We start from the raw sequence: 27,859 nt of genomic DNA on the forward strand, positions 1-27,859 counted from the left end.
TAAAGCTTGTTAATGAACGATATCAATCCAGTAAATAACTGCGGAGCCGCAGTATAAAGACTAAAGAGCTGCATGCAGCTCCGGAGCCGCAGGTTGCCGACCCCTGTGCTAATCGAAAATGACCCCCCAAGTTTCCTCACAGTCATAGCTGGACTGGCCATCGGGCATACCGGCCATTTGCCCGGTGGGCCGGTGGCGATTTTTTGTTTTTATGGGCCGATTGATTTTTTTTTTTTTTTTTTTTGGAAGGGTATAAATAATGAAAGGTGTTGGATTGGCCAATTGGTCATGATCGACTCATCATAGTCGGAACGGAATACGTTACAGAATACATTTTGGGGCATGTATTCTGTAATGGAATACATTTTAAAAGTAACCTTCCCAACACTGGGCGGGTGCTATGAAGTTACTGATAGTAAATTTTATTTTATGCTTAAGGTTAGTTTCTCATGGGAGCCCATCCCTGGCGCAGGGTGCCGCCGGTGTGTCGAGTCGCCTGTGGGGCTCTTCAACCGGTGGGGGAGATTGTTACACCTTGCAGGAGCTTTCCTCCCCTCAGGAACTCTCTGCAGGAGGGGGAGATACAGGAGAGGTGGAGGAAGATCTCAGCCTGGGCGTCTATTGTCTCATGTAGTCTGGAAGACGAGTGGATGGTGGGGTGGGTGCAGTTTTCTCTGTGGTGGGGTTGGGTGGACTGTCCCGGGCTCTGTGGGGCCGGGCGGCGCTGCTGCACTGGGCCCGGTCTGGATGGGCCTGGGCCCCCTTTCCCTGGCGGGTTGCGGAGTATGGGGGTGCCTACTGGGGTCAGCGGGGGAGCTGGCCCCAGGGAGGGGTCACTTGCCCCTCCCTTCCTTCCCTCCCCATCTCCAGCTGCCTCCCTCTTCCCGCTCCACCACAACCACCCACACATGCAGGGGCTTGGAGTAGGGGTATGTCACCAGGGTGCAGAGGAGGCTACCCCCCCCCCCCTGTCCCCTTCTGGCTGCCTCTGCCTCAATTTTATCCCACAACTTAGACATTCACATTACTCACACTCTCATTACACATACATATAGGATCTTGGGGGTGGGCACGATACACGGAGTCCAAATTACCATCAGGGTGTACACCTCACCCCTGGCGTCGTTGCCCACCTCTCAATTTTAAATACACGTAGACATTGAGGGCCAGCAGGAGGGACCATGCGCTTACCTGCTGCTCTCTGGCAGGTAGCTCCATGCCCTCCTGGGTTTTAAATGCACCTTAGAACACACATGCGTCAACACTACAATGAGCGGGTGGAGGGAGGTTTGGAGTCTTCTCTCACCCCCATTCTCTGCGGCCTGCTGGAGCGGGGGGGCTAGGAGGAGGAGTTGGCCGTCCGACTGCGGTCTGGGGTGTGGGGCCTCCCTGCTGCTGCGGAGTCGGGGCGGTCTGCCTCTCCCCACCGCAGGGAAAAGGGTAACACCACCTGGGTCTGGGTGCAGTTCCCCCCTCCAGGGGCAGGGGTACCTAGACCCGGTTTGTAGAGTACGCTTGGGGAGTGTGATCGCGTATACAGCGTCTCTTTATATTTGTCTCCACGTCGGTTGAGTGTGAAGTGCACATGAGAGCATGAGGGTGGGAATGGATGTTTGTGTCTATATGTCAGGTTGGGTATCAGACGCCACCTCTCTGGGGACATCTCGGGCCTTCCAAGGTTTGGAGGTCTATCTCCACCCACCACCACTTCCCCTGCCGGTGGCGGACTCCCTCAGGTGTCGGTGCGTTGGTGGTTCTTTGTATCTGGGGGTGGGCGTCTGGGTACACACCGGCTCACTCCTTGGCGGCCGCTTATTGGGGCTCGCTCGGGCCATTTCGGAGGTGGGGTCACTCAGGCACAGCTGGCTGCCGGCGGAGCCCACGGGCGCAGCACTGCAACTCCCCCTGGCTTCTGCTCCGCGGCTGCTGAATGAGCCCTCATCTGGGACTCTCCTTAGCTCTTACTGGGACAGTGGCGCAGCTTCCCCTCTGTGGGTCTTCCTTGGTCTCTTGTGTTCTGGGGGCCTCTGGATGTCTGGAGTTTTGATCTCCTCCATACCTGCTTGATACCATAAAGGACAGGGCTGTGGCTCCCCACACTCCCTAGCAGATCATTACATGGAGAAACCTTTGGAATGCAAGCATGCTGATCCACACAGGTATGCACACAGGTGTACACACGGGTATTCACAGACGCGGACTACAGCTTTCTTGGCTGCTGCCTCAAAGCACACTGTGCGCTGTCTATCTTGCGTGCTGAACAATATCGTCTATTATTTAGTAACTATTAATATCTATGACTAGCTAGTTTATTGTGATGGTGCTTTTTTTTCTATTATTATGTTGCTCTTTGTTGTTTGCTGTCTCCTCTGTTTTTTTTTTTTTTTCTCCATACAGGTGACCCAGGAGTTTTTTTTGTTGTTTGTTTTTTTTTCTCTCTTCCCCCCCTTCTCACCGTCTCTTCTCCCCTTTGGTTTTCTTTCTTTCTCTCCCCCTCTTTCTTCAATTCTTTCCCCCTGTCCTATCCCACAGTTATGTCTGTCCCGTTTGCAACTGAAAATAAAATAAATTCATAATTATAATAAAGGTCAACCAAATGGACCAATATGGCAAGGCCATGATGATCCACTTGGTAAAATAAATCCGCTTGGCATCTCTCTTGGCCTCAAGACAACAATTCTGATGGCTATAGATCCAAACGTTACACACACAAAAAAAAAAGGTTAGTTTCTCAAACTCCTCACAATCTTAACAAATTGTGCCAATCCTTACATGTTGCACCAGGCTGATTTATCATCAAAAGTGGAGGAGACAGAAGAGCAGCAGAGAGAGATGGAGAGATGACTTTATGTCATCCATAAGGGATGCATTTGACATATGTTTCACATATTATAGCCCAACAAGTTACTTATAGCAATTTAAATATGAGCAATCAGTTTTTGGCAAATACCGGAAATCAGTTTTTGGCAGACAATCACTTTTTGGCACAACACCGGCTATTGCAGTTAATAATACAACAGCTTCTTGCCATTTTTTGTGTTTCTTTTTATCGCTGTGTAACTGAGTTCAATTGAAAGCCTGCATGCGCTAGTACCTCTTGCCACAAGTTCCCAGAATCCTTTGCGGTTGTACCCCTGAATGACGTCACATTTTTGGTGGGCCGGTCTCTAGTCAAAATGCCCGGGCCGATTTTTTTGTGCCAGTCCAGCCCTGCTCACAGTGTTACTGGAGGCCAAGCTAATGCCATCCAGAGTAAGCATCTAGTTAGATGCCATATTTCTAAGATTTTTAGTCCCAAGTACAATGACCTCAATTTTATCTGAATTTAAAAGTAGGACATCAGAGGTCATCCAGGTCTGTATGTTGAGAGCTTGCTGATGAGCTGCATTACAGTTTGGTATGGAAGCTCCTCTGCCAGCAGCCGCAAATCACTACAGAGGGTGGCGAAGGCAGCAGAGCACATTGCAGGCATGAGGCTTCCTTCCACTCAGGACATCTGTCTTATACGGACTACAAGACTCAAAAACAGCTTTTACCATCAAGCCATTCGACACCTCAACGACAACACTTAAACACACACACTCCACAGGATGCACTCAGAATATGTCCTACAGTTTCTCAAGTACATACTACACTCTGCACTGGTCACTTTATTTTTATTAGTATTTAAATAAAAATAAAAACCCTTACTCCGTGCAATACTGTACCAACTGCCACTTTAAATCTGCTACTGCTCAGTTGTACTGCTGCTCACTCCTGCCACTTTATCCCATGTGGAACCATAATTAACCTTTTTGTGTGAAGGAGGCTCCCATTTACATCAACTAATTTGAATATATTAGCTGTATAGGATAGAAAATAGTGTGATTAACAATATTGACCACTGCACGTTCTAACAATTCTAGCAGGACAAGCACACATGAGTAGCTGGAGATAGCACAGATTACATGGGATTAAAAGTACCTTTATTCAGTTAAAGCAGTTGAAACTTCAATAAATCTTTTTATGTTTGTTTATAGTAATTTTTTGTGTTTCTTCACAGCTTTTCAATGGATTTATGATGGTAAAATCATAGTCAAATCTAATTCTAAAAAACTTGAACGTCAGTACTTAGTATGTCCAAATATGAGGACATTCAAAGCTCTTCTTTGCAAGTTGGCTGCATTTTGTTGTGCTCTCTATCAAGGTGATCTCACACTACTTGAATAATGTTGAGGTCTAAGATTTAGGGAGGCCAATCCCAGAGTGATAGCGTTCTATTGTGTGTGTTTTCTATCCAAGTGCATTTGCTGCATTTTACTGCATTGACAGTGTATTTGTGATTATTGCTATGCTGAAAAATGAAGCAGTTAGCAATCACATTCTTCCCAGATGGTACTGAAACACAGGGCTGTGGTGTTCAACAGTCAGGTCATGGATTTCAAAATTATGAGCCCAGTCACTCATCCTTTCTCCCAAAAATCCATCACATTTCACAGACCCACTCAAAAACACACTGCCAAATTTGCTCAGCACTGACTAAATAATGGGATGAATTGACTTTAAATAGCTGACTTAAATTATTTTTCAAATCCAAAGCTTGCTCTTGCTGAGAAATCACATCAGAATCAAGCCTTGCAGATATCAAACATGAGTCATTGATTTGATGTTTATGTTGTGTCACTAGAGGGTGTTGCAGTTGCACCAATCTGTGGTTCGTGGTTTCCCAGCTGTAGTGGTGTCTTGCTAGAGTCTACAAATGAGTATTAGGAACCTCTGTGTCTCCCGCTGTGTGTTTAGTGATGTGAGTTATTGTGCTTTGCTCCGACTTCTTGTGTTCCATGTTTACCTCATCCCGTCATGTGCTCCTCTCGGCTGACTCTGTGTGTTACGTTTAAGGTTCGCGTCTTGAGTCAGTATTTTCAGCTTCATGTCCTCCCTGTCTTGTTATGTGTAATCGTTCCCCGTGTCCTTATGTCCTTCGTTAGCCTTCTGTGTATTTACGTCAGAGTCTCCCTTAGTTCCGTGTCGCTTCGTCCATTTTCTTTCACTGTGTGTTCTATCTGCCTGTTAGTCTCATGTCCAGTTTAGCCAGTTTTCTGTTTTGCCTGCAACCAGTAATAAAGCTGAGTATCTACAAGTTCACGTTGCCTCCGTGTGTCCTGCTCTTGGGTCCAGCATTTCTGCCTGCCCTTGCACAGCCATGACATGTAAGGCTTATTTTAAAGAGATTCACAGATTTAAGATTTAACAAATGCCAAATATAATTATTTTTATTAGTCAAAATGTTAATTTACAAATCTTAATATAGCGGCTCTGTGGGCACTAGTGACCTAACAGCAGCGAAATAAAACCAGAAGTAATTGGGTAATTGCCAAAACCTTAATATCCTGCTGCTGATGAGCCACACTTTGCTCATAACCTGCCACGGCTGTTTCCACATTTTCTAAAGTGGCAATTGAGCCACAAAACCATTTTATATCATATTTTATGATTGAAACTATCTTCCAAAGTATACATAAACCCTATATCTAATTTAAAATGATATTATCTTGTTAATAATTTCACCTCCTCACTACGTACGACTCTGGATACTGTAGCTCCTGTGAAAACTAAGGCCTCAAATCAGAAGTACCTGACTCCATGGTATAATTCTGAAACACGTACCCTAAAGCAGATGACTCGTAATCTGGAGAGGAAATGGCGTGTCACAAATCTAGAGGATCATCATTTAGCCTGGAGAAATAGTTCGCTGCTTTATAAGAAAGCCCTCCGCAAAGCCAGAACATCTTACTATTCATCACTGACTGAAGAAAATAAGAACAACCCCAGGTTTCTCTTCAGCACTGTAGCCAGGCTGACAAAAAGTCAGAGCTCTTTTGAGCCAACCATCCCTTTAACGTTAACTAGTAATGACTTCATGAACTTCTTCACAAATAAAATTTTTATCATTAGAGAAAAAATTACCAATAATCATCCCACAGATGTAATATTATCTACAGTTACTCTTAGTACCATTGATATTAAGTTAGACTCTTTTTCTCCAATTGATCTTTCTGAGTTAACTTCAATAATTACTTCCTCCAAACCATCAACGTGTCTTTTAGACCCCATTCCTACAAAACTGCTCAAAGAAGTCCTGCCATTAATTAATTCTTCGATCTTAAATATGATCAACCTATCTCTAATGATCGGCTATGTACCACAGGCCTTCAAGCTGGCTGTAGTTAAACCTTTACTCAAAAAGCCATCTCTAGACCCAGCAGTCTTAGCTAATTATAGGCCAATCTCCAACCTTCCTTTCATATCAAAAATCCTTGAAAGAGTAGTTGTCAAACAGCTAACAGATCATCTGCAGAGGAATGGTTTATTTGAAGAGTTTCAGTCAGGTTTCAGAGCTCAGCACAGCACAGAAACAGCTTTAGTGAAGGTTACAAATGATCTTCTTATGGCCTCTGACAGTGGACTCATCTCTGTGCTTGTCCTGCTAGACCTCAGTGCAGCGTTCGATACTGTTGATCATAATATCCTATTAGAGCGATTAGAACATGCTGTAGGTATTACAAGTACTGCGCTGCAGTGGTTTGTATCATATCTATCTAATAGACTCCAATTCGTGCATGTAAATGGAGAGTCCTCTTCACACACTGAGGTTAATTATGGAGTTCCACAGGGTTCAGTGCTAGGACCAATTCTGTTTACATTATACATGCTTCCCTTAGGCAGTATCATTAGAAGACATAGCATACATTTTCACTGCTATGCAGATGACACCCAGCTCTATCTGTCCATGAAGCCAGATAACACACACCAATTAGTTAAACTGCAGGAATGTCTTAAAGACATAAAGACCTGGATGGCCGCTAACTTTCTGCTTCTTAATTCAGATAAAACTGAGGTTATTGTACTCGGCCCTGAAAATCTTAGAAATATGGTATCTAATCAGATTCTTACTCTGGATGGCGTTACCTTGGCCTCCAGTAACGCGGTGAGGAACCTTGGAGTCATTTTTGACCAGGACATGTCCTTCAACGCACATATTAAACAAATATGTAAGACTGCTTTCTTCCATTTGCGCAACATCTCTAAAATTAGAAATATCCTGTCTCAGAGTGACGCTGAAAAACTAGTTCATGCATTTATTACTTCCAGGCTGGACTACTGTAATTCATTATTATCAGGATGTCCAAAAAACTCACTGAAAAGCCTTCAGCTAATCCAAAATGCTGCAGCAAGAGTCCTGACAGGGACTAGAAAGAGAGAGCATATTTCTCCTGTTTTGGCTTCCCTTCATTGGCTTCCTGTTAAATCCAGAATTGAATTCAAAATCCTGCTCCTCACATACAAGGTCTTAAATAATCAGGCCCCATCTTATCTTAATGACCTTGTAGTACCATATCACCCTATTAGAGCGCTCCGCTCTCGCTCTGCAGGCCTACTTGTTGTTCCTAGAGTATTTAAAAGTAGAATGGGAGGGAGAGCCTTCAGTTTTCAGGCCCCTCTTCTGTGGAACCAGCTTCCAGTTTGGATTCGGGAGACAGACACTATCTCTACTTTTAAGATTAGGCTTAAAACTTTCCTTTTTTCTAAAGCATATAGTTAGGGCTGGACCAGGTGACCCTGAATCCTCCCTTAGTTATGCTGCAATAGATGTAGGCTGCCGGGGGATTCCCATGATGCATTGAGTTTTTCCTTTCCAGTCACCTTTCTCACTCACTATGTATTAATAGACCTCTCTGCATTGAATCATATCTGTTATTAACCTCTGTCTCTCTTCCACAGCATGTCTTTATCCTGTCTTCCTTCTCTCACCCCAACCGGTCGCAGCAGATGGCCGCCCCTCCCTGAGCCTGGTTCTGCCGGAGGTTTCTTCCTGTTAAAAGGGAGTTTTTCCTTCCCACTGTCGCCAAAGTGCTTGCTCATAGGGGGTCATATGATTGTTGGGTTTTTCTCTGTATCTATGAAGCGCCTTGAGGCGACTTTTGTTGTGATTTGGCGCTATATAAATAAAATTGAATTGAATTGAATTGAATATAACCCTACAAATCCCAAATACGAACTTAAAAACTCCTGCTTCTTTCTCCTTAGTCCCTTCCAGAACCTTTAAGTATCGGTCAGCTGCTTCGATACACATGAATACCTGGAGAGGACAAAGGAGAGTGACTGGTACTCCACAAATGTATTACCCACACTTTTCTTAGCCACATCATAGTTAATTTCTTTTATGGACAATACTGTTGCTTTTATCTTAATGGAAATGTGTTCCTAAAGTCCTACCTAAAGTGAAAATGTGCCCAGAACACCATTTGCTAATACAATAATGCTAAATAATCTAAACAAGTAAAGAAACACCTTTTCAGTACAATATCAAATATCTGGCATCACCAATGACTTTTTCAAATCCAAAATGCAATTTTTTTTTTATTTTTTTTTTTTACATCAGAAGTATTTAATCAAGTCACTAAAATGAAATGCATATTTTTATGCATCATAACAGGGCACTGCAGTTGCACCAATCTGCATGTCACTGTGTCGCAACTGTAGAAGGACATCAGGTGGGAGTCCCTTTTCACCAGTGCTGCTTTAATTTCTGGACTAAGTGACTCTGAGTTAGTCCCAGAGACAGTGACAGAACATGATCTTAGAAGCTGTGTTCATGGAAAGCAAATTTAATGAATGAGTTTATGACTTGATGCATTCTGGTTAAAGAAATCCTAAAAAGTTGATTCTGTTCATCCGGACTTAGTGTTTTCACTGGGAGAAACGTTTCATCACTCCAATCTTCTTCAATCTCACCTGAATTCAGGTTTCCCCAATCACCGTGATTGATCAATGCTTATGACAATTTGAATATTAATGATCAAGAAACTGACCTCACAGTCCATTGTTCATCAGTGATGCAAGTTTCGGTCCATATGCAAATGTACTGTTTATAAGGTCGAGGAAAGCTGCATTCAGCTGAGACTGAAGAAGATTGGAGTGATGAAATGTTTTTCTTTGAGGAAGTGCCACTAGTAGGCACAGTGTGAAGGGGAACGAGTTAAACTGTATGATTATCTATAGTGTTTAGAGCGTTTTAGAGTGTTTATCCCTGCTGTCTAACATTTTCTGATATGGAACCCGACGTATTAGCCAGAGGTCCCTTTACTACGGTTCGGAGCTGCAGACCTGTTTTATATACGCACAGAATAGTTTTCTATACGAAATCGCTGCAAAAAGTGCAGCCTTACCTAATGTCCTTAAACCTTAACTAATAGTAATAAATCACACAGCAATAGTACATTCATGTAGTTGTAAAAAGTGCGTCAATATATTAAGTACTCCTAAGTATTCAGAATATGTTACTCTTATTGAGTAATGTAACGGAATACGTTACAAAATACATTTTGGGGCACGTATTCTGTAATCTGTAGTGGAATACATTTTAAAAGTAACCTTCCTAACACTGACTAAGAGTGAGCACAGCCTAAGTGGAAAACTGGAACTCAAAGGCCTGGGCTCCCATTTTTTTGGGATTCTCCAAGTTGCCCAAAGTCTATCAAGGTAGGCTAACTCTGTCATTAGTTACTCACAAACTGGTGAGTTGGCTGTTGTAGGTGTTGGTGTAGTAACACTCTAGATAAAGTCAAAATAAAAGCTTATTAGTGAACAATATTAATACAGTAAATAACTGTTGACATTAAAACAAAGAAAAGTTGTACTCACTGACATCAACACTCACAACTATGCATCGAAGCTCAGAGTGATACTTGGTTCCACTGTGGAAATAAATGAGCTTATTCTTTACATTTTTGAAGATAAGCAAAGAAAGAACCTTGAATACAGACAATATCTTTCAAAGTTTAGAATAGTTCATGGAAATCTGATGTTTTGTTTTGTTTTTCACATTTGAGTTCATGATTGAAATACAAGTAGAAAGTGACCTTCAGCCTTTCCAGATATGCAGCAGTTAACAATATCTTAACTGGGAATGTTTAATAGTACACTGCAGACTCTTTAAAGAAGATATTATTATTGTTAGCACTTGTATCTTGTACCCCACTTTTCAGTTATTTGTTTGTACAAAATGTTTGGAATCATGTATGATTTTCGTTCCACTTCTCACGTGTGCACCACTTTGCGTTGGTCTTTCACGTGGAATTCCACTAAAATTGATTCATGTTTGTGGCTGTAATGTGAAAAAATGTGGAAAAGTACAAGGAGGCCGAATACTTTTGCAATCCACTGTATCTATATGGATGGGTGATGGGTAAACACAGACAGGCTAACAGACCGGAGAATGCTCACTCGCCGGACCAAAGCACAGCGAGGTCCAAGCGGCGGGAAGCTTGCGAAGCGGGCAAGACGCTGAGAGAACACAGGCCGATCACCACACACACAAATGTAAGCTCAATCGGCAAAGGAGACCAACTAGGGGAGACTGGGGCCGAGAGAAAACTAAGGGGACCCAAGCTCAGGGAAATGACTGGGGAGAGGCTAGCGTCCAGGGAGGCTGCCGAAACAGGCAGGGACCTTTACTTGAACTCTGGGGTGTGGCCGGGCAAGCCGGAGTGTCTTAATGAAGAAGTATCCATGTGCCACGACCAAGGGGGGTCATACCCCGTACATATGGAATATGTAACGGTGTGGAGAGATAGTCTCGATATACTAGAGAACTTCAATGCCTCTTCACCTACAAACAAAGGAACATGTTTTTGTAATGACATATTTGTAATGTTTCAGCAACTATGAACCCAGATTGTTTTTATTTTCCATTTGGCATCTCATTCCTTTCTTAATTACATTTTTTCCACTTAAGGGAGTTTGTGTCTGGTTTTAAGTTACTCATGTACTTTTTGTTGCATGAAAATAAAGTCATACAGCTATTGTACCTGTCTTGTTAAACCTGTTTTGAGTGTAAAAGCTTGAGACTTGACCTAGAGTATCAGCTCTCAAATAGAAATCATGATTACACAAAATAAGTTGTGTAATCACAACAAGAGTAAACACAATGAGAACAAACATTGGAGTATCTTTTGTCAGGTAACAATTTTGACCTTTGAGTGATGAACTTTATCCAGCCAATAACTTGTAGATTCAGGTTTTTAGATCAAAATAAAATTAAACAACTCAGAGAGATTCACTGGGAAAACAGAGTTTATTGAACAGAATCATATAGAAAGCAAAAAAGAATGTCACACTACACAGAATAGCAAGACAACACAAATCATCAAACTGTCCAGTTTCTATCAACTATTTGCCACATTCTTGTCAAAATAGGCCATAGACTGTCAGAGTATCTCTGCCCCTCTGTTTATTTATAGGTGTTTAATAAAAACTAACATTTTTATTAATTTTATTGCTATGTCTGGTTTTTGCTATTTTATTACTATATTTATGTTTGTATTGAACAGCACTTTGGTCTACCAGGTGTATTTTTAAAGTGCTATATAAATGAAAGACAATGATATATTTTAGCTGTTTTTATGACTTTCCATACCCTTTTGCACGGCCCATTTTTCACGTGTTCAATATTTTTTCCCTGTGTTATTCCTCATGGACAACTGTGGTTTCATTTCTTTGCATGTGTGGATTGGACGGAGTGTTACCAATATCTGGTGAGAATTTCATGTCAATAGCAGCTCTGTTGTCATCTGTAGTGTTGTTATTCATTACTTATTTTAGCCACTGTATTTCTAATAGCAACAACTGATTAGAGAAGGTATAACATGAAAGAAAGAGGACAGTCATTTAACAACCATCACATAAAAAATTAAAATGTGAAATAAATGATTAACAATAATAAACTTCATTCGATTTCATTCAATATTAAAGAAGAACAAAAATGAATGAGTAAATAAACTTAATAAACAGAGAGAATTCAAGAGTTTCCTGCAGGTAGATGTTCGTGTTTTAAAATTAGGTGGTGGCACACTCATCTGTACTGGCTGCTTTTGAGGTCTGGTGCGGTATCTTCTGGTCCTGTCAGCACATGGATAAAAAGGAACAGTGAGCTTCAGTTGTTACTGTCATTAATCATGACTACTAATGCAAACTTTCCCTGAGTTGTAAAAAGAAATTATGTGATACTGTGAGAGGTTCTGTGGCTTTATAAGAATCGACCAACCTCAGGTAGCAATGCGTCCACATTCACCTGAGACAGAAACAAAGACTCACCATTATATTGATAGCAAGAAGAGTTGACTGTTAATGTATATACACATAGACGCATAGATACTTACTTATTAAGGATAAGAGTTGAAAGTAAAGGTCCCATGATCAGAATAACTGAAAGAAATAGAAAACAAAAAACACTGAAAGTTAAAAGTGCTAATCTTGATTAAAAATGTTTATCAACAATGGCTTGTGTGACACTTCAAAACTGGTGTACTAGCTGGAGGGGTAAATGAAAGAGTTGTAGTTGCTTTACTGGTGTGAGTTGCTGCAGTTGTAGTAGTTGCTTTGCTGGTGTGAGTTGCTGCAGTTGTAGTAGTTGCTTTACTGGTGTGAGTTGCTGCAGTTGTAGTAGTTTCTCCACTTGTTTGAATTGCTCCAGTTGTAGTAGTTGCTTTACTGGTGTGAGTTGCTGCAGTTGTAGTAGTTGCTTTACTGGTGTGAGTTGCTGCAGTTGTAGTAGTTTCTTCACTTGTTTGAATTGCTGCAGTTGTAGTAGTTTCTTCACTTGTTTGAATTGCTCCAGTTGTATAAGTTGCTTCACTGGTGAGAGTTGCTGCAGTTGTAGTAGTTTCTCCACTTGTTTGAATTGCTCCAGTTGTATAAGTTGCTTCACTGGTGAGAGTTGCTCCAGTTGTAGTAGTTTCTTCACTTGTTTGAATTGCTCCAGTTGTAGAAGCTTCTCCACTTGTTTGAATTGCTCCAGTTGTAGAAGCTTCTCCACTTGTTTGAATTGCTCCAGTTGTAGTAGTTTCTTCACTTGTTTGAATTGCTCCAGTTGTAGAAGCTTCTCCACTTGTTTGAATTGCTCCAGTTGTAGTAGTTTCTCCACTTGTTTGAATTGCTCCAGTTGTAGTAGTTTCTTCACTTGTTTGAATTGCTCCAGTTGTAGGAGCTTCTCCACTTGTTTGAATTGCTCCAGTTGTAGTAGTTTCTCCACTGGTAAGAGTTGCTCCAGTTGTAGTAGTTTCTCCACTGGTAAGAGTTGCTGCAGTTGTAGTAGTTGCTTCACTGGTAAGAGTTGCTGCAGTGGTCGTTGCTATAATTATTTCTGACTCTGTGAATCAAGTTAAGTAGAGATGTTAAATTAAATACATGAATTGGGTAAATCAGTAGCAAAATGTAAGACTTGGGAGAAAAGGGTAACGGCTTTGCTCACTGTTTCCAACGCTCACAATGACGCATCGAAGCTCTGAGTAGTACTTGGTTCCACTGTGGCTATAAATTAATGTAGATACATCATTATTTGTGTTACAAATTGTAATTTTTTTTCAATTATTTTGGTTCCCAAAGTATTTACATTCATTCTTAAGCTTGTAAATAATTAATGGTTTATCAGATTTAAAAATATGGTGCTGTACAGTTTAGCAGAGCTCAAAGAATTTTAGTCACACAGTGCTTAATGGATTTATTAAATCACCACCTAATGTAATCTTTATGGCACAGCTGTCTTATCATTTTCTATTTCTTTCTTATTAAGATGCCAAGTTATAGTCATTTGCTTGCATTGGCCAACAGCAGAAGGAGAGAAGTCTGTCCATCCATCTTTTGCCTGTAGCTTTTTCAGACTGAGCTCACCTAGGTCTCATGGGCTAAGGCCTAGCCACCAGATACTCACCCTGGAGTCTCTTCCCCAAACCTGGCTCCAGGGTAGGACCCTGGTAATCCTGTCCTAGGCAGGGTGCACCTGGACCTTTGGCTTTTTGCTCAACATAGGGGGTTGTCTGAATTTAAGTGTGGCCAAAAACATGCACTTTATTTGCCTAATAAATACTAATTAATAATTGTTTATAGATGTTTTTGGCAGGTTTCTAAAATATTTATGGTTTTTTTTTTTGTTTGTTTTTATGATAGCTGGTCTAATAAATTTTTTAAGTATTGTAGACATTTCCAGGACTTCATGTCATCTTCTGGCTCCAACTGTAACCTCAAAAGATGAAAAAGTTTACTGGAAAAAAAAGTCAGATTTGTGCAAAATTTCAAATGTGAAAATACATGTTAAAAATAATCAAGTAAACAAGCAAACACTTCTAGACAGTGTAGATTTCATATAAAGACAAACATCAAAACAGGTCATTTTATAAAATCTGCAAGAAGTTCACAAAGTTTAAACTTCAACACAGCCAAGCTTTCTTATACTTTCTTTAAGCAGTCTCAAGGAATGGTTCTCCGGGCTTCTTGAAGGACAGTCAAAGCTCTTTTTTAAATGTCAGCTACCTTCTGATCCATTCTCTGTCAAGGCGATCCCACACTGCTTCTGTAATATCGAGGCCTGGGCTCTGGGGCGCAAATTGATGACTGACAGTTTTCCTTGGTGCGTTTTTTACTGCAATGTGTTTGGGATTATTGTTGTACTCAAAAATGAATTTGTTGTTAACCAGAAACTTTTCAAATGGCTTTGTGTTGTTGAGCAAAATCTGCTGATACTTTTCTGTATTCTTAACTCCTTCACTTTGGACCACACATGTGGTGCCAAACCATAATAGAGATGTCAGTATTTTTGCAAATACTCCTGATCACCTCCATCAAATTTGGATTAATAACTGCTTTTTAGTGCAGTTCTTTTGCAGTTTGGTATACATCAGCCCTTTTTGTCTGTGTTTTGAGTAGAAAGCTCAACTGAATGGCTAGATGCAAACCATGATTTTCAAATAATATTCATGTACTTTCGATAGATTTTTAAGCCTGTAAAATAATTAAGGGTGCACCACACATCAAGCTTAGACATTCAAAGTTTGAGTCTCATAGCTATCTGAGAATTGTCTTGTTGGTGCAAAAATACTATTTTATTTCTGTCAAACTATGTTATCGTTGGCATTTTTTATGGAATCAATTGAAGAAATAGAAAAAAAATATGTGTTTTTGAAACAGGATGCTAGTATAGCAAAGAGCCTAAAGATACAATTGAAAACTTGCTACAGGGGAGTACAGCTACTACTTCCTAGAGTTGGGATGTAGCCATAATGCTTTGATAATTCATAGATCATTACTCTGGAAATGGTCAGGTACAAGGGCTAAACTGAAAATTTGTGAAAAACCAGCCAATGTGTTAAGAAAACTTTAAAAGACCTCCAGAAAACCTGGAGAACACTTACTTAGAAAATAAGAAAGCCCTTCTACTCGAAACCTCCTTATAAGCAAAATATGAAATAAGAGCTAGTCAGGACTTTTGCACAGTACTGTATAAATCAAGTTACTTACTTGGAGTCTGCCTGTATAACAAAGCAGAATGGATAGCTTCCACCATATTCTCTTACAGACGGCATCCATCTCAGACTGAACTCCGCTGGTCCCGTTTTAATCACAGTTACATTAGATGGACCGGTGAACAGCAGCTCAGAGATCCTTCAGCAAAGAGAAAAGCAAAACACCTATTTACAAAGATGTATTATGAATTCAATATTAGCTGTAATAGAGACAAATAATATCATTCCTTTGTCACATTCTTCGCTACCTTGTGAAATCAGATTGCTCAACTAATCACCTGGAAAATCATTACCAACTTCCACAGATGATTTGTAGAGATATATCTCTAACAAGTTCAGCCCTGGAGATCTTATTAACCTTTTCCTTTCACTTACAACAATCCACATTTTCATGCCTTATACCGGCCCTTCAAAAAAAAAAAAAAACTTTTTTTTTTCAAATAATGCTACCAGACACATCTTTTTCCAATAACATGATGAATTGAAGGTGGTGTGACTTTCATTTTGGTGGGGGAGGACCCCTTTCTGCAAGCTGCACTACATGAGGGACATCTCCATTAGGAGGCAAGATAAAGATCAATATTTTACATGTTTATAGTGAAATAAATGTATATTAAAAAATACTTGTATGTGCTTGAATATGTTAAGAAGCATATTTGATTGTTTGTTCTACTTTTTAAAATTTATTTATACAGTAAAACTGTTAATTTTCATTCGTTGCCTCAAGGCAACACTGCGCAGTTAGCCCAATTTTTTTCAGGCAATATAATGCATTTGCATATGTTTGTAGAGATGTGTTTGTGTGCATTTATATGATCATAGTCAATGTTTTTTACTTTACAATCTACTCATAATTACAGGACATGGATGTAAATACCTTTTATCTAAGGAAACCAAGGGAATGTGCACTTTCTGTCCTCAGAAAGTGAGGACAGTGAGCTTTCAGGGAGTGAAATTGAAGTAGAGGAGTGAATCCCTGAATGAGGTTTGCGGGACACTTAGGAGCTCAGGAGTCAGTTGGTAAAGTAACTGTGTCTGTGTGTGTGTGCTAGTGCCCACATAGCAAGCAGGTCTGGCCAGGATCTGGTATCAAGTCGGCACTGCTGGCCAACTTCTGGTATGATAAGACATATGTCATCCAGATATGGGCCAGGCCTGGCATAGATGGCACTGTCTATGTGATGGCATGCCATATCTGGCTTGATTGTGGCTTGGTTTATGTGGCCCAGGCCTAGAGAAAACAGGTCTGGTCCAGATCTGGCATCAAGCTGGCACTTCTGACTGACTGGTGTTTTGGCAGAGTGTATGTCAACCAGATGTGTGCCAGGTCTGGCAATGATGCCACTGTTTATGCGATGGCATGCCATATCTCAGGTGGTAGAGCAGGTTACAAACTGATCGGAAGCTTAGCGGTTTGATCCCTGGCTCCTCCAGTCTGCATGTCAAGAGTGTGAATGTGTATGAATGTAGTTAGGAAGCATTCCGTTAAGCAAAAGTGGGTGAATGTGGCATGTTGTATAGAGCAGTTTGAGCAATCTAGGAGAGTAGAAAAGCGCTATATAAAAATCAGTCCATTCACTGTCTGAACAGAGTTTCGGCATGTTACTTTTGCACTGTTTTGCATGTTCTGGCACATGTTGTTATTGCATGGCTTGATTAAGGTAGACATTAGGCTGACATCTGGGGCCAGAGCTGAAACCGTTCTGGGCCAGCAGTGTGTCTACAACTGGCCCGTGGCTGCACACCACCTACAGATAGCCCACATACCGCAATGAATGATGGCCCTTTGGTGGCCCAGATCAGGTTTGCCAGAGATAATCCACACGTGGGCCAGCACAGGACAACCAGGTTGTCTGAAACTGGCCTTGTGCTGGCCCATGTGTGGGCCACCACTGGCAAACCAGGTCTGGGCCACCAAAGGGCCGTCATTCTTTGCGGTATGTGGGCCATGTGTAAGCACATTGTGTGGACCAGATCCGTGCCATACCAATTTTGCTGTGTATGTGCGTGTGTGGACGTGTACGTATTACTTATTATTGTGGGGACACAAATTTGTTTACACACTCCCATTGTGAGGTTTCGCCTACTTTATGGGGACAAATTGCAAGGTAAATTGTTTAATTTTAGGGTAAAAGTTGAGTCAGGGTTAGGGTAAGAATCAGGCAGGGACTTGTGATGGGTAGAGTCTGGATAAGTCTCCAGGAAATGAATGTACACTTAAAATGATGACAGAGGTCAGTAATTTGCACCAGAGGTACAGTTGAACTGTGAGAGACAGAATGTGAAAAAAAAAAAAAATCCATGAATTCACATGGTAGGATTTGTAAAGAATTTATTCGTAAATCAGGGTGGAAAATAAGTATTTGGTCAATAACAAAAATACAACTCAATACTTTGTAACATAACCTTTGTTGGCAATAACAGAGGTCAAACGTTTACTATAGGTCTTTACCAGGTTTGCACACACAGTAGCTGGTATTTTGGCCCATTCCTCCATGCAGATCTTCTCGAGAGCAGTGATGTTTTGGGGCTGTCGCCGAGCAACACGGACTTTCAACTCCCGCCACAGATTTTCTATGGGGTTGAGGTCTGGAGACTGGCTAGGCCACTCCAGGACTTTCAAATGCTTCTTACGGAGCCACTCCTTTGTTGCCTGGGCGGTGTGTTTTGGATCATTGTCATGTTGGAAGACCCAGCCTCGTTTCATCTTCAAAGTTCTCACTGATGGAAGGAGGTTTTGGCTCAAAATCTCACGATACATGGCCCCATTCATTCTGTCCTTAACACGGATCAGTCGTCCTGTCCCCTTGGCAGAAAAACAGCCCCATAGCATGATGTTTCCACCCCCATGATTCACAGTAGGTATGGTGTTCTTGGGATGTAACTCAGTATTCTTCGTCCTCCAAACATGACGAGTTGAGTTTATACCAAAAAGTTCTACTTTGGTTTCATCTGACCACATGACATTCTCCCAATCCTCTGCTGTATCATCCATGTGCTCTCTGGCAAACTTCAGATGGGCCTGGACATGCACTGGCTTCAGCAGTGGAACACGTCTGGCACTGCGGGATTTGATTCCCTGCCGTTGTAGTGTGTTACTGATGGTGACCTTTGTTACTTTGGTCCCAGCTCTCTGCAGGTCATTCACCAGGTCCCCCCGTGTGGTTCTGGGATCTTTGCTCACCGCTCTCATGTTCATTTTCACCCCACGGGATGAGATCTTGCGTGGAGCCCCAGATCGTGGGAGATTATCAGTGGTCTTGTATGTCTTCCATTTTCTGATGATTGCTCCCACAGTTGATTTTTTCACACCAAGCTGCTTGCCTATTGTAGATTCACTCTTCCCAGTCTGGTGCAGGTCTACAATACTTTTCCTGGTGTCCTTCGAAAGCTCTTTGGTCTTGGCCATGGCGGAGTTTGGAGTCTGACTGTTTGAGGCTGTGGACAGGTGTCTTTTATACAGATGATGAGTTCAAACAGGTGCCATTCATACAGGTAACGAGTGGGGGACAGAAAAGCGTCTTACAGAAGACGTTACAGGTCTGTGAGAGCCAGAGATTTTCCATGTTTGAGGTGACCAAATACTTATTTTCCACCCTAATTTACGAATAAATTCTTTACAAATCTTACCATGTGAATTCATGGATTTTTTTTTTCACATTCTGTCTCTCACAGTTGAAGTGTACCTCTGGTGCAAATTACTGACCTCTGTCATCATTTTAAGTGGGGGAACTTGCACAATCGGTGGCTGACTAAATACTTTTTTGCCCCACTGCAGGTTAATGCAATGTCCCAAAAAGTGATGGAAACACAATGTGTGTGCGCGCGCACGCATGCATGGGGTTAGGGTCAAATGTTGGATGTATTTTGGTGTTTTATTGTTCTGTGAAATGTTTACATTGTTTATTTCTTGTTTATTTATTTGTTTATCCTTGTTGTACTAATACAACTTATTATGGAATAACTTGGCATTTTACTACTCTTGTTGCACAGTGTTGCCTTGAAGCAACAAACCAATATTCGTTTTGGGGGGGGGGGGGGGCAGGGTGTCAAATTTTATGATTGATATATTATTAGGGACCCTAAAGCTCCCCCAAATAGGGTGAAATATCATTTTCTCAAAAAATTAAAAAGTCATGCAGTAGAGGGTTAAGCAGTCTCAAGGAATGGTTCTCCGGGCTTCTTGAAGGACAGTCAAAGCTCTTTTTTGAATGTCGGCTACCATCTAATCCATTCTCTGTCAAGGTGATCCCACACTGCTTCTGTAATATCGAGGCCTGGGCTCTGGGGCGCAAATTGATGACTGACAGTTTTCCTTGGTGCGTTTTTTACTGCAATGTGTTTGGGATTATTGTTGTACTCAAAAATGAATTTGTTGTTAACCAGAAACTTTTCAAATGGCTTTGTGTTGTTGAGCAAAATCTGCTGATACTTTTCTGTATTCTTAACTCCTAACCATAATAGAGATGTCAGTATTTTTGCAAATAGCCATAGGTACCACTGTTGTGCCTCTCTCCTGATCACCTCCATCAAATTTGGATTAATAACTGCTTTTTAGTGCAGTTCTTTTGCAGTTTGGTATACATCAGCCCTTTTTGTCTGTGTTTTGAGTAGAAAGCTCAACTGAATGGCTAGATGCAAACCATGATTTTCAAATAATATTCATGTACTTTCGATAGATTTTTAAGCCTGTAAAATAATTAAGGGTGCACCACACATCAAGCTTAGACATTCAAAGTTTGAGTCTCATAGCTATCTGAGAATTGTCTTGTTGGTGCAAAAATACTATTTTATTTCTGTCAAACTATGTTATCGTTGGCATTTTTTATGGAATCAATTGAAGAAATAGAAAAAAAATATGTGTTTTTGAAACAGGATGCTAGTATAGCAAAGAGCCTAAAGATACAATTGAAAACTTGCTACAGGGGAGTACAGCTACTACTTCCTAGAGTTGGGATGTAGCCATAATGCTTTGATAATTCATAGATCATTACTCTGGAAATGGTCAGGTACAAGGGCTAAACTGAAAATTTGTGAAAAACCAGCCAATGTGTTAAGACTTTAAAAGGCCTCCAGAAAACCTGGAGAACACTTACTTAGAAAATAAGAAAGCCCTTCTACTCGAAACCGCCTTATAAGCAAAATATGAAATAAGAGCTAGTCAGGACTTTTGCACAGTACTGTATAAATCAAGTTACTTACTTGGAGTCTGCCTGTATAACAAAGCAGAATGGATAGCTTCCACCATATTCTCTTATAGACGGCATCAATCTCAGACTGAACTCCGCTGGTCCCGTTTTAATCACAGTTACATTAGATGGACCAGTGAACAGCAGCTCAGACATCCTTCAGCAAAGAGAAAAGCAAAACACCTATTTACAAAGATGTATTATGAATTCAATATTAGCTGTAATAGAGACAAATAATATCATTCCTTTGTCACATTCTCCGCTACCTTGAGAAATCAGATTGCTCAACTAATCACCTGGAAAATCATTACCAACTTCCACAGATGATTTGTAGAGATATATCTCTAACAAGTTCAGCCCTGGAGATCTTATTAACCTTTCCCTTTCACTTACGTAGAGTTTGTTGTCTCTGCAGTGATGTTAATTTCCAGAGTCTGATTGGCCCTGTTGTAGAGCTGAGCACCGTTGGCTGGTGTTGGAGACAGGAACTTGGGCAAAAACTCTCCTTCTGCACAGGATGTCACAGCAGTAGTCACTGAAACAATACATAAAACAAATTTGTAAGTCATACTGACATTTTTATACTGAAATAAACTGCCCACTTCAGGTCAGGGATGCATTACTACCCAGGTGGTGGAGTATAAGAGGTCTTGCTCATGAGTGAGGACCTAGTGGAGAATATAGACTGACAGGTTTTGGGTACACCAATGTGTTATGGTGAAGAGAGCTGAGCATGAATGTGAAGCTGTCAGTTTACCAGTGATTCTATTTTACTACCCTCAGCTAGATTGTAGATATAAGCAGTTAGAAATTAGTTTTCTTCAAAGGGGGCTGGGCTCTACTTTAGGGGAGTACAGCCTTTAATCTTCCTATTGAAAGCAGCATCTTGTGATGGTCCGGGTATGGGTATTTGACTGGGGTGAGTCTGGACTTCTCCCCTAAAGTCATTTTAAAATGACTTTACTTGGCCCCTTTAAATCAGTGTAGTCTGTAATAGGAAATGATGTCATCACTAGACAGGAAGTCAGTCATTTGAGGAGGCTTGTGCAGCATGGTGACCTTAGCTAATTAAACCCAGTGGCATCCACATATTTTCTGCAAATTTCATAATACAAACAGATGATTTATGCTTGTAATCGCTCATTGAGTTACACAAATTAAAGGTGCAAGCAATTCATTACAGCAAGAGTTGCTATTATCATAATTTAATATGTATGATGTAAACCATCCCCTTACAGTCAACTCCTAGCTTTGTGTTTTTAATGAAACTGTAGAGGATTGAATTCTTTTTGTCAGTGTCTGTCTGTGACACAGTTTAAGCTAGTGATGCAACCTTGGACAGACAATGTTTTCACTCCCTGTGAAGATCAGCCCAAATATATACAATATTTTAAATTCAGTGCATATCACTGATGTTGCCAAATATTTAAATATTTATAAAATATGAAAACTTTATAATGTAGACATATACCTCTCAAAATAAATTGGACTGGCACTTTGCTGATAGCATCATTGGTTGTTATTTTTGTCTCTGTCCCATTAGTTTGAGTCAGTGTGATGTTCTTTATGGGGAAGTCCTCCATCATCAGCTGTACTACATACAAGCCTTCAGTAGTGCTGTTGGTGGGGCTGAATGACAGAGTACAAGATGACTGCAAGAGGACAGAAAAAGGACATGTGGTCAAAGTAGCCTAATAAGTTAGTTTTGGGCCAACTATCCTCTAAATGAAAGCCATACTCACTGGTAAAATGGTAAGGAAAGATGGCAAATTGCACGGCTGACACTCTGATGTGTTTCCAAATCTGCATTTAACCTTGTCCCCATCAGGATCAAACATCAACAAGGTGAAATTCATCTGACAGTTTGAAGGAACTCTGTGAATTATAAATATCCACTTAATTAAGAAGCTCAACTGGAACAGTTTTTGGTTAGCAACTTTATTGAAGAGCAGTAAGTTTTTACTGAGCTTATTCATGGACACTAAACATAAAGTTAGTAGTTTCTCTTTGGTGTCAAAAAGGTTTGTTAGTCAGCAGTCATTGGATTGACCAATGCTAGAAACACTGGAAAAGTACAAAGCACTCAGAGAAGCTCTAAGAAGAAGAATTGTACATTGGGAAGGTTACGTGGAAGCATTTCGAAAAAATACAGATTCCAATATCTGTGTTGATATGTTGATGTTGATGTAATGATAGGGTTTACCAGCAGGGGACACTGTATTTAAGAAAGCTCATGAATGCCTCGGGGGGAGCACATAAAAGAAGACTGGTCTGTGACGTTGCATAATGATTAGTGATGGGATTTCCGGCTCTTTTTAGAGAACTGGCTCTTTCAGCTCTGAACCGGCTCTTCAGGTTGTTTTGTTGTTTCAATTAATTTATTATTAACAACAATATAAAATTATGCACAAGGAATTACTAATGTTTTATTTATATATAAATATTTACGGTGGCCCCTAAAGACAAAGCACGTACAAACTCCAAAAAACATTTCTAGCGTTAACTGAACTTCAAAAGCAGAGCTGCCTAGATCACTTAAATTACATATGAAAGCATATGTGTATTGTTTGTGTATTTATACACAAGCACTCATATATATTCAAATAATTAAAAAAAAAAAAAAGTTCATTTACCTGTTATTACCACACACCAAATCCAGTCATTGGTACTTGCTGGCTTGTGTAGCCACTTCTTAACAAAAGCACAACACTGCGCCCAGCATCCTGGAGCACTTCTGTTGTCTTTTGTACGTGTTTTGAGTTTTTACATGCTTTGCGGTTTGTATGTGCTTTGTCTCTAGGGTCCACCGTAAATATACTTTTATTTATTCACTCCACATAAAATGTAATAAATAAATCATATAATACAAAAACCAACTATTTACATTTCAACTTTTAACTATCCATCCATCCATTCACTTCCACTTATCCTTTTCAGGGTCGCGGGAGGCGCTGGAGCCTATCCCAGCTCTCATAGGGCGAGAGGCAGGGTACACCTTGGACAGGTCGCCAGTCTGTCGCAGGGCTAACACACAAGGACAGACAACCATTTACATTCACTCGCACATTCACACCTAGTGGCAAGTTGGATTATCCAATTAACCTATCCCCACAAGCTGCATGTCCTTGGACGGTGGGAGGAAGCCGGAGTACCCGGAGAGAACCCACGCAAACATGGGGAGAACATGCAAACTCCACACAGAAAGACCCCGGCCTGATGGTGGAATTGAACTCAGGACCTTCTTGCTGTGAGGCAACAGTGCTAACCACCGTGTCACTGTGCTGCCCTTTTAACTATTTAAATTTTCAGCTTTTTCCTTTTAAACAAATTTAAAGTGAAACAACACAAAACACTGCAAACCACAACACAATTAAATATAAATTAAAATATGAACACAAAAAGAAGACGCATATTCTCTGTCATATGGACCTGCATGAATAAACTTTCTGAATCCTTTATCATCCGCAACTGAAAATAGTTGTGGATGATTACTATACCTTTCTAATGTGACGTTGTTGTCCCTGGCTCTCTTTCTCTGTCTCTGTCTCTCCCTCCCGCTCTGTTCCTGTGCTACTGCGAGTGTAACTACTGCCCCTCTCCCCTCTTCCCAGCACAAAGCACAGGGCTCGCGTGTGGAGTGAAGCGGGAAAAAAGTGTGAGAGAGAGGGTGAGAGAAAAACAAACAAACAAAAAAAACCCCACAGCTCGCGATAAGGAGCCGGCTCGCGTCGTTCACTTCAAAGATCCAGCTCTAAGAGCCATTTCGTTCGCGACCGACACTAATAATGATGTTAATAAAATGTTTGGAGCAGTAGTTCGCAAAGCATAAGTGGATGCTGTGTTATTTTTGACAAGTGCTATAAAGGCAACACAATATGATCAATTCAAACAACAGCATATATGTGCAAGTTATTTGGATATTTGTGGCAGGGATAGCTCAGTAGGTAAAGTGGTCACCCCATGATCGGAAGGTCGGGGGTTCGAATCCACTTAACGGCTACCCTGAGGTACCCCTGAGCAAGGTACCGTCCCTACACACTGCTCCCTGGGCGCCTGCTTAGTGGCTGCCCACTGCTTCACTGAGTGAATGGGTCAAATGCAGAGAAGAACAAGTAATTTCCCCATGGGGATCAATAAAGTATCCATCATTATTATTATTTCACCATTTTATAAAGATTTGGAGGAAGACCCAAATGGTCACCCTCAGATCGGAAGAAAGTGGTTAGGATGTACAGGAATGACCCAGTAACCACCTAGGTTCAAGCCTGACATGAATTGACAAAGTGTTTACCATGAATGAAGCCCCTGGTCTAAAATCCACAACTTCAAGTTCCAAGACAACCTCACTGACAAACCAAATGCCTTTTGGAGAAGAGTTTTAGAGTCAGATGATGCAAAGACTGAGCTATTTGGCTTCAATGAAAAGCGGTATGTGTGGAGGAGTAAAGGTAAGGCTTTCAAACTTAAGAACACTCCTAGGTTGTAGCATCATACTCTGGAATTGTTCTGCTTCCTGGTATATTGCACAAAGATAGAAGAAGGTGGACTACCTCCAAAACAAGATATTTTAGTTGTGTTGGGAATAAAACAGATGCAGATGTCAGTACAGCCCAGAGAAATGTGAAATGTTGTAATTTAATTTTAGGATAAATTGCACTATATAAAAGCACAGAGAGGGCCAAATCTAAAACACACACACACACACACACACACACACACACACACACACACACACACACACACACACACACAACGGTTTAAAGCTTTCAGCTGTAAAACAGTGACTCAAACAGTCAGCAAACTTACATCATAACTGGCAGGATGGCGGTCTGTGGAGATGAATTTTTTTTGCCAGTGTCGGAGCGGGTCCTCAGGTCTATCAGTGCTTCAGTTGTGATGTTGCTCATGACTCCATTCGTCTCGTTAGCACCAGAAGTCAAGTTACTGGCATACATCCAATTATCACCATGCAGCCTTCAGTAGAAATTTGTTGGAGATTGAGTTTTCACTATGTTGCATGGTGTATATTAGGTATGTATTATACACTAGGAAAATCAAACCTAATGTAAAATGTGTTATTAAATCATCAGAGTCAATCGCTTACTTTTCTTTTAATAAAGTTCATGTTTAGTTGAAATATTAAAGTTTAAGAGAAGGTTATTCCTAAGATGTACTCACATAACCAGGTGCACATCATTGTCAGGAACCTCACCATAATAGATTTCCTCCATCTGGCACCACTCTCCACTGATTTCACTGATTTTGTTTAGCACATTTTCACAGCTGTTATTTTGGCAGTTATACAAGGAAGCATTGTAGCAGTAGCGGTTATTCAGTGTATAACGAACAGTCAGCTGTGGAAAAACAGCCAGTATGCTTTTACTAAAGGACAAGAAAATTTAAAAAAGTAAGCACATTTTACAAAAGAAAGCACACATACCATAACAGATCCATTATCAGCGTATTTTGTGTAGTATGTAGCTGTGCCATAAAATCCAGGATGCTGGTTGCTCAAGAAGTCAAAAGCCTGTGTTCTGCAAACCACGAAGAAGAGCAGCGGCAGCACAGAGCGCGACATAGTGAGTCTGTTTGTCTGTGGACAAGATAAGATGCACTTTTATCCTATGCTGAGAAATTACTGTTACAACAGCCAAAATATCAAAATCAATGAAATATATAAAATATTACAGCTCAAAATAGCTCAAAGAGGTTAAAGAGGGGACGAAATACAAAAATTACAAGAGGTGAAAATAGAAAAACAATACCTCGCTAAACCACTTGAGTAAAACCTCGCTAAGCAAAATAAGCAACTGAAGTCATTTATTTGTAACTACAAAGACAGCCTCTTTCTGACTGACTCATGTATTTTTAACATGGCACGTGATTTAGTTTACAGTATACAAGATTTTATTCCACATCAGTGAGAATTTCCATAACTAGCCTGCAGGACTGAGGTCAGCAATGACAAATACTAATGTGCTGTGATTGCCTAATACAGGCGACAGAAATTAGTTTTATTTGTACGTAATATGTTTGTCAAATGTTTTCTTTTGCCTAACATTTGATTTGATTGGTCAAATGTTTGTATTTTAATCTTTTCAGTCATTTTTCAAACAACTGCATTACCTGCATGTCTTTTGTGGCTGTTCAGTGAATTAATGTGAATTTCTGTGATAATTTCTGTGCAGACTTGTGATCAGTGAGAATAATTTAGGTTTTAAACACTGATATAATTACCTGATTTGCAGCCGCTGTGTATGTTTCAATATTTATCCTGCATAAATGTGGCACTATGCTTACTTACAAATTGACTTTAATTATTTCACTCCAAACTGTTAGCAGAATATTGTTACCTCTCAATAAGGTGGGTCTTATTGAGAGGTAAATACAGCATGTGAAAACACCTAATGCAATAAGGTGTTTATTCAGTTATGTTAAATAGTATTTTGTGTGTTTTTCTTTAGATAAGACAGCGAGACTTCGGTAAAGGGGTCTTTATGTCTTTTGTCCTTGACAAAGTGACACCAGCGACACCATGAAATGCTTGATCAGCACCCTTCAACGCACTTGGTCCCCACATTGTCAACATACATCAACACTTTATGTATACACGTTTTTAACCTAGAGCTTCACTGTTTCCTAAACAAACTCACACAGTGAGTTTAGTGTGAAAAGCGAAACTAAAACACAAAGCTGGTAAAGAGGGCACACATGGCTCTCTCCAGGCGCCCTATTGCAGTTTCTTGAACCAGAGTTTAGAGAAATTCCTGCTTTTATATAAAAGAAAGAGATGTTAACTTGATCCAGAAACCATGGTTACTGACTCTGTGAATTTAAGCTGCTCGCTGAAGGTTTTCTTCAATATACTCTGAGTCTCTCTCTGAGTCCTCCCCTCCTGCTGCATCTGAGCTACCTATCTGACACTGATTCCTCATAAATGATGTTAATTCTATATTTTTTGTAGTTATGAACATGAACAGTTTTATAATTAATTATTAATGTGGTTTTATTATCAGTCCCAAATAATAATACTGGGAAAATGTGTCACATTTAAGGATTTGAAGATGGTATAGTTTTATTTACTTATTTTTTGAGTGAAGATACTGAAACTTGTTCACAGATCAGATTCACTCATTACTCAATGAGATCAGACGTTTCCAAAGGTAAACTGACTTGTGCGCACATCTGCCCCCAAGTTTTTCATCATTTTGTTCTGCTTGTGGTTTTGTCAGTGGCTGAATTCGAATTTATAAGTAATTTATAAGTAATTTGAAGGTAACCTCAACCTTTAGGTCTTTGGGCTTTAAAAAGAAAGAAAAACAGAAATCACTC

At 40.5% G+C, this 27,859-nt stretch overlaps 1 protein-coding gene across 1 annotated transcript; it reads right to left on the bottom strand.

Moving 5' to 3' along the window:
- Nucleotides 1-11,137: 11,137 nt before the first annotated feature.
- LOC146579540 (uncharacterized) lies at nt 11,138-26,358 on the bottom strand. Its single transcript, XM_085263281.1, has 14 exons — nt 26,293-26,358; nt 25,968-26,120; nt 25,706-25,881; nt 25,334-25,501; nt 22,270-22,402; nt 21,999-22,179; nt 20,921-21,062; nt 20,541-20,684; nt 15,334-15,477; nt 13,292-13,350; nt 12,389-13,189; nt 12,201-12,246; nt 12,086-12,112; nt 11,138-11,940 (listed from the first exon to the last, which is right to left on the bottom strand). Exons 2-13 carry the CDS (start codon nt 26,103-26,105, stop codon nt 12,109-12,111), a joined length of 2,136 nt encoding a protein of 711 aa, XP_085119407.1. The 5' UTR covers nt 26,106-26,120; nt 26,293-26,358; the 3' UTR covers nt 11,138-11,940; nt 12,086-12,108.
- Nucleotides 26,359-27,859: the final 1,501 nt, after the last annotated feature.

The sequence above is a fragment of the Mchenga conophoros genome, linkage group LG3, assembly GCF_057382185.1.
Source record: "Mchenga conophoros isolate Kocher_MC1m ecotype Shallow Benthic linkage group LG3, M_conophoros_male_GT1.1, whole genome shotgun sequence".
Lineage (NCBI taxonomy): Eukaryota > Metazoa > Chordata > Actinopteri > Cichliformes > Cichlidae > Mchenga > Mchenga conophoros.

Coding starts and splice junctions, on each gene's coding strand:
- LOC146579540 (XM_085263281.1), bottom strand. CDS start 26,105: ATGTCGCGCTCTGTGCTGCCGCTGCTCTTCTTCGTGGTTTGCAGAACA. Junction 22,403..25,333: donor GCCATCCTGCCAGTTATGAT/GTAAGTTTGCTG, acceptor TATAATTCACAG/AGTTCCTTCAAACTGTCAGA. Junction 21,063..21,998: donor AGTCCAATTTATTTTGAGAG/GTATATGTCTAC, acceptor GTATTGTTTCAG/TGACTACTGCTGTGACATCC.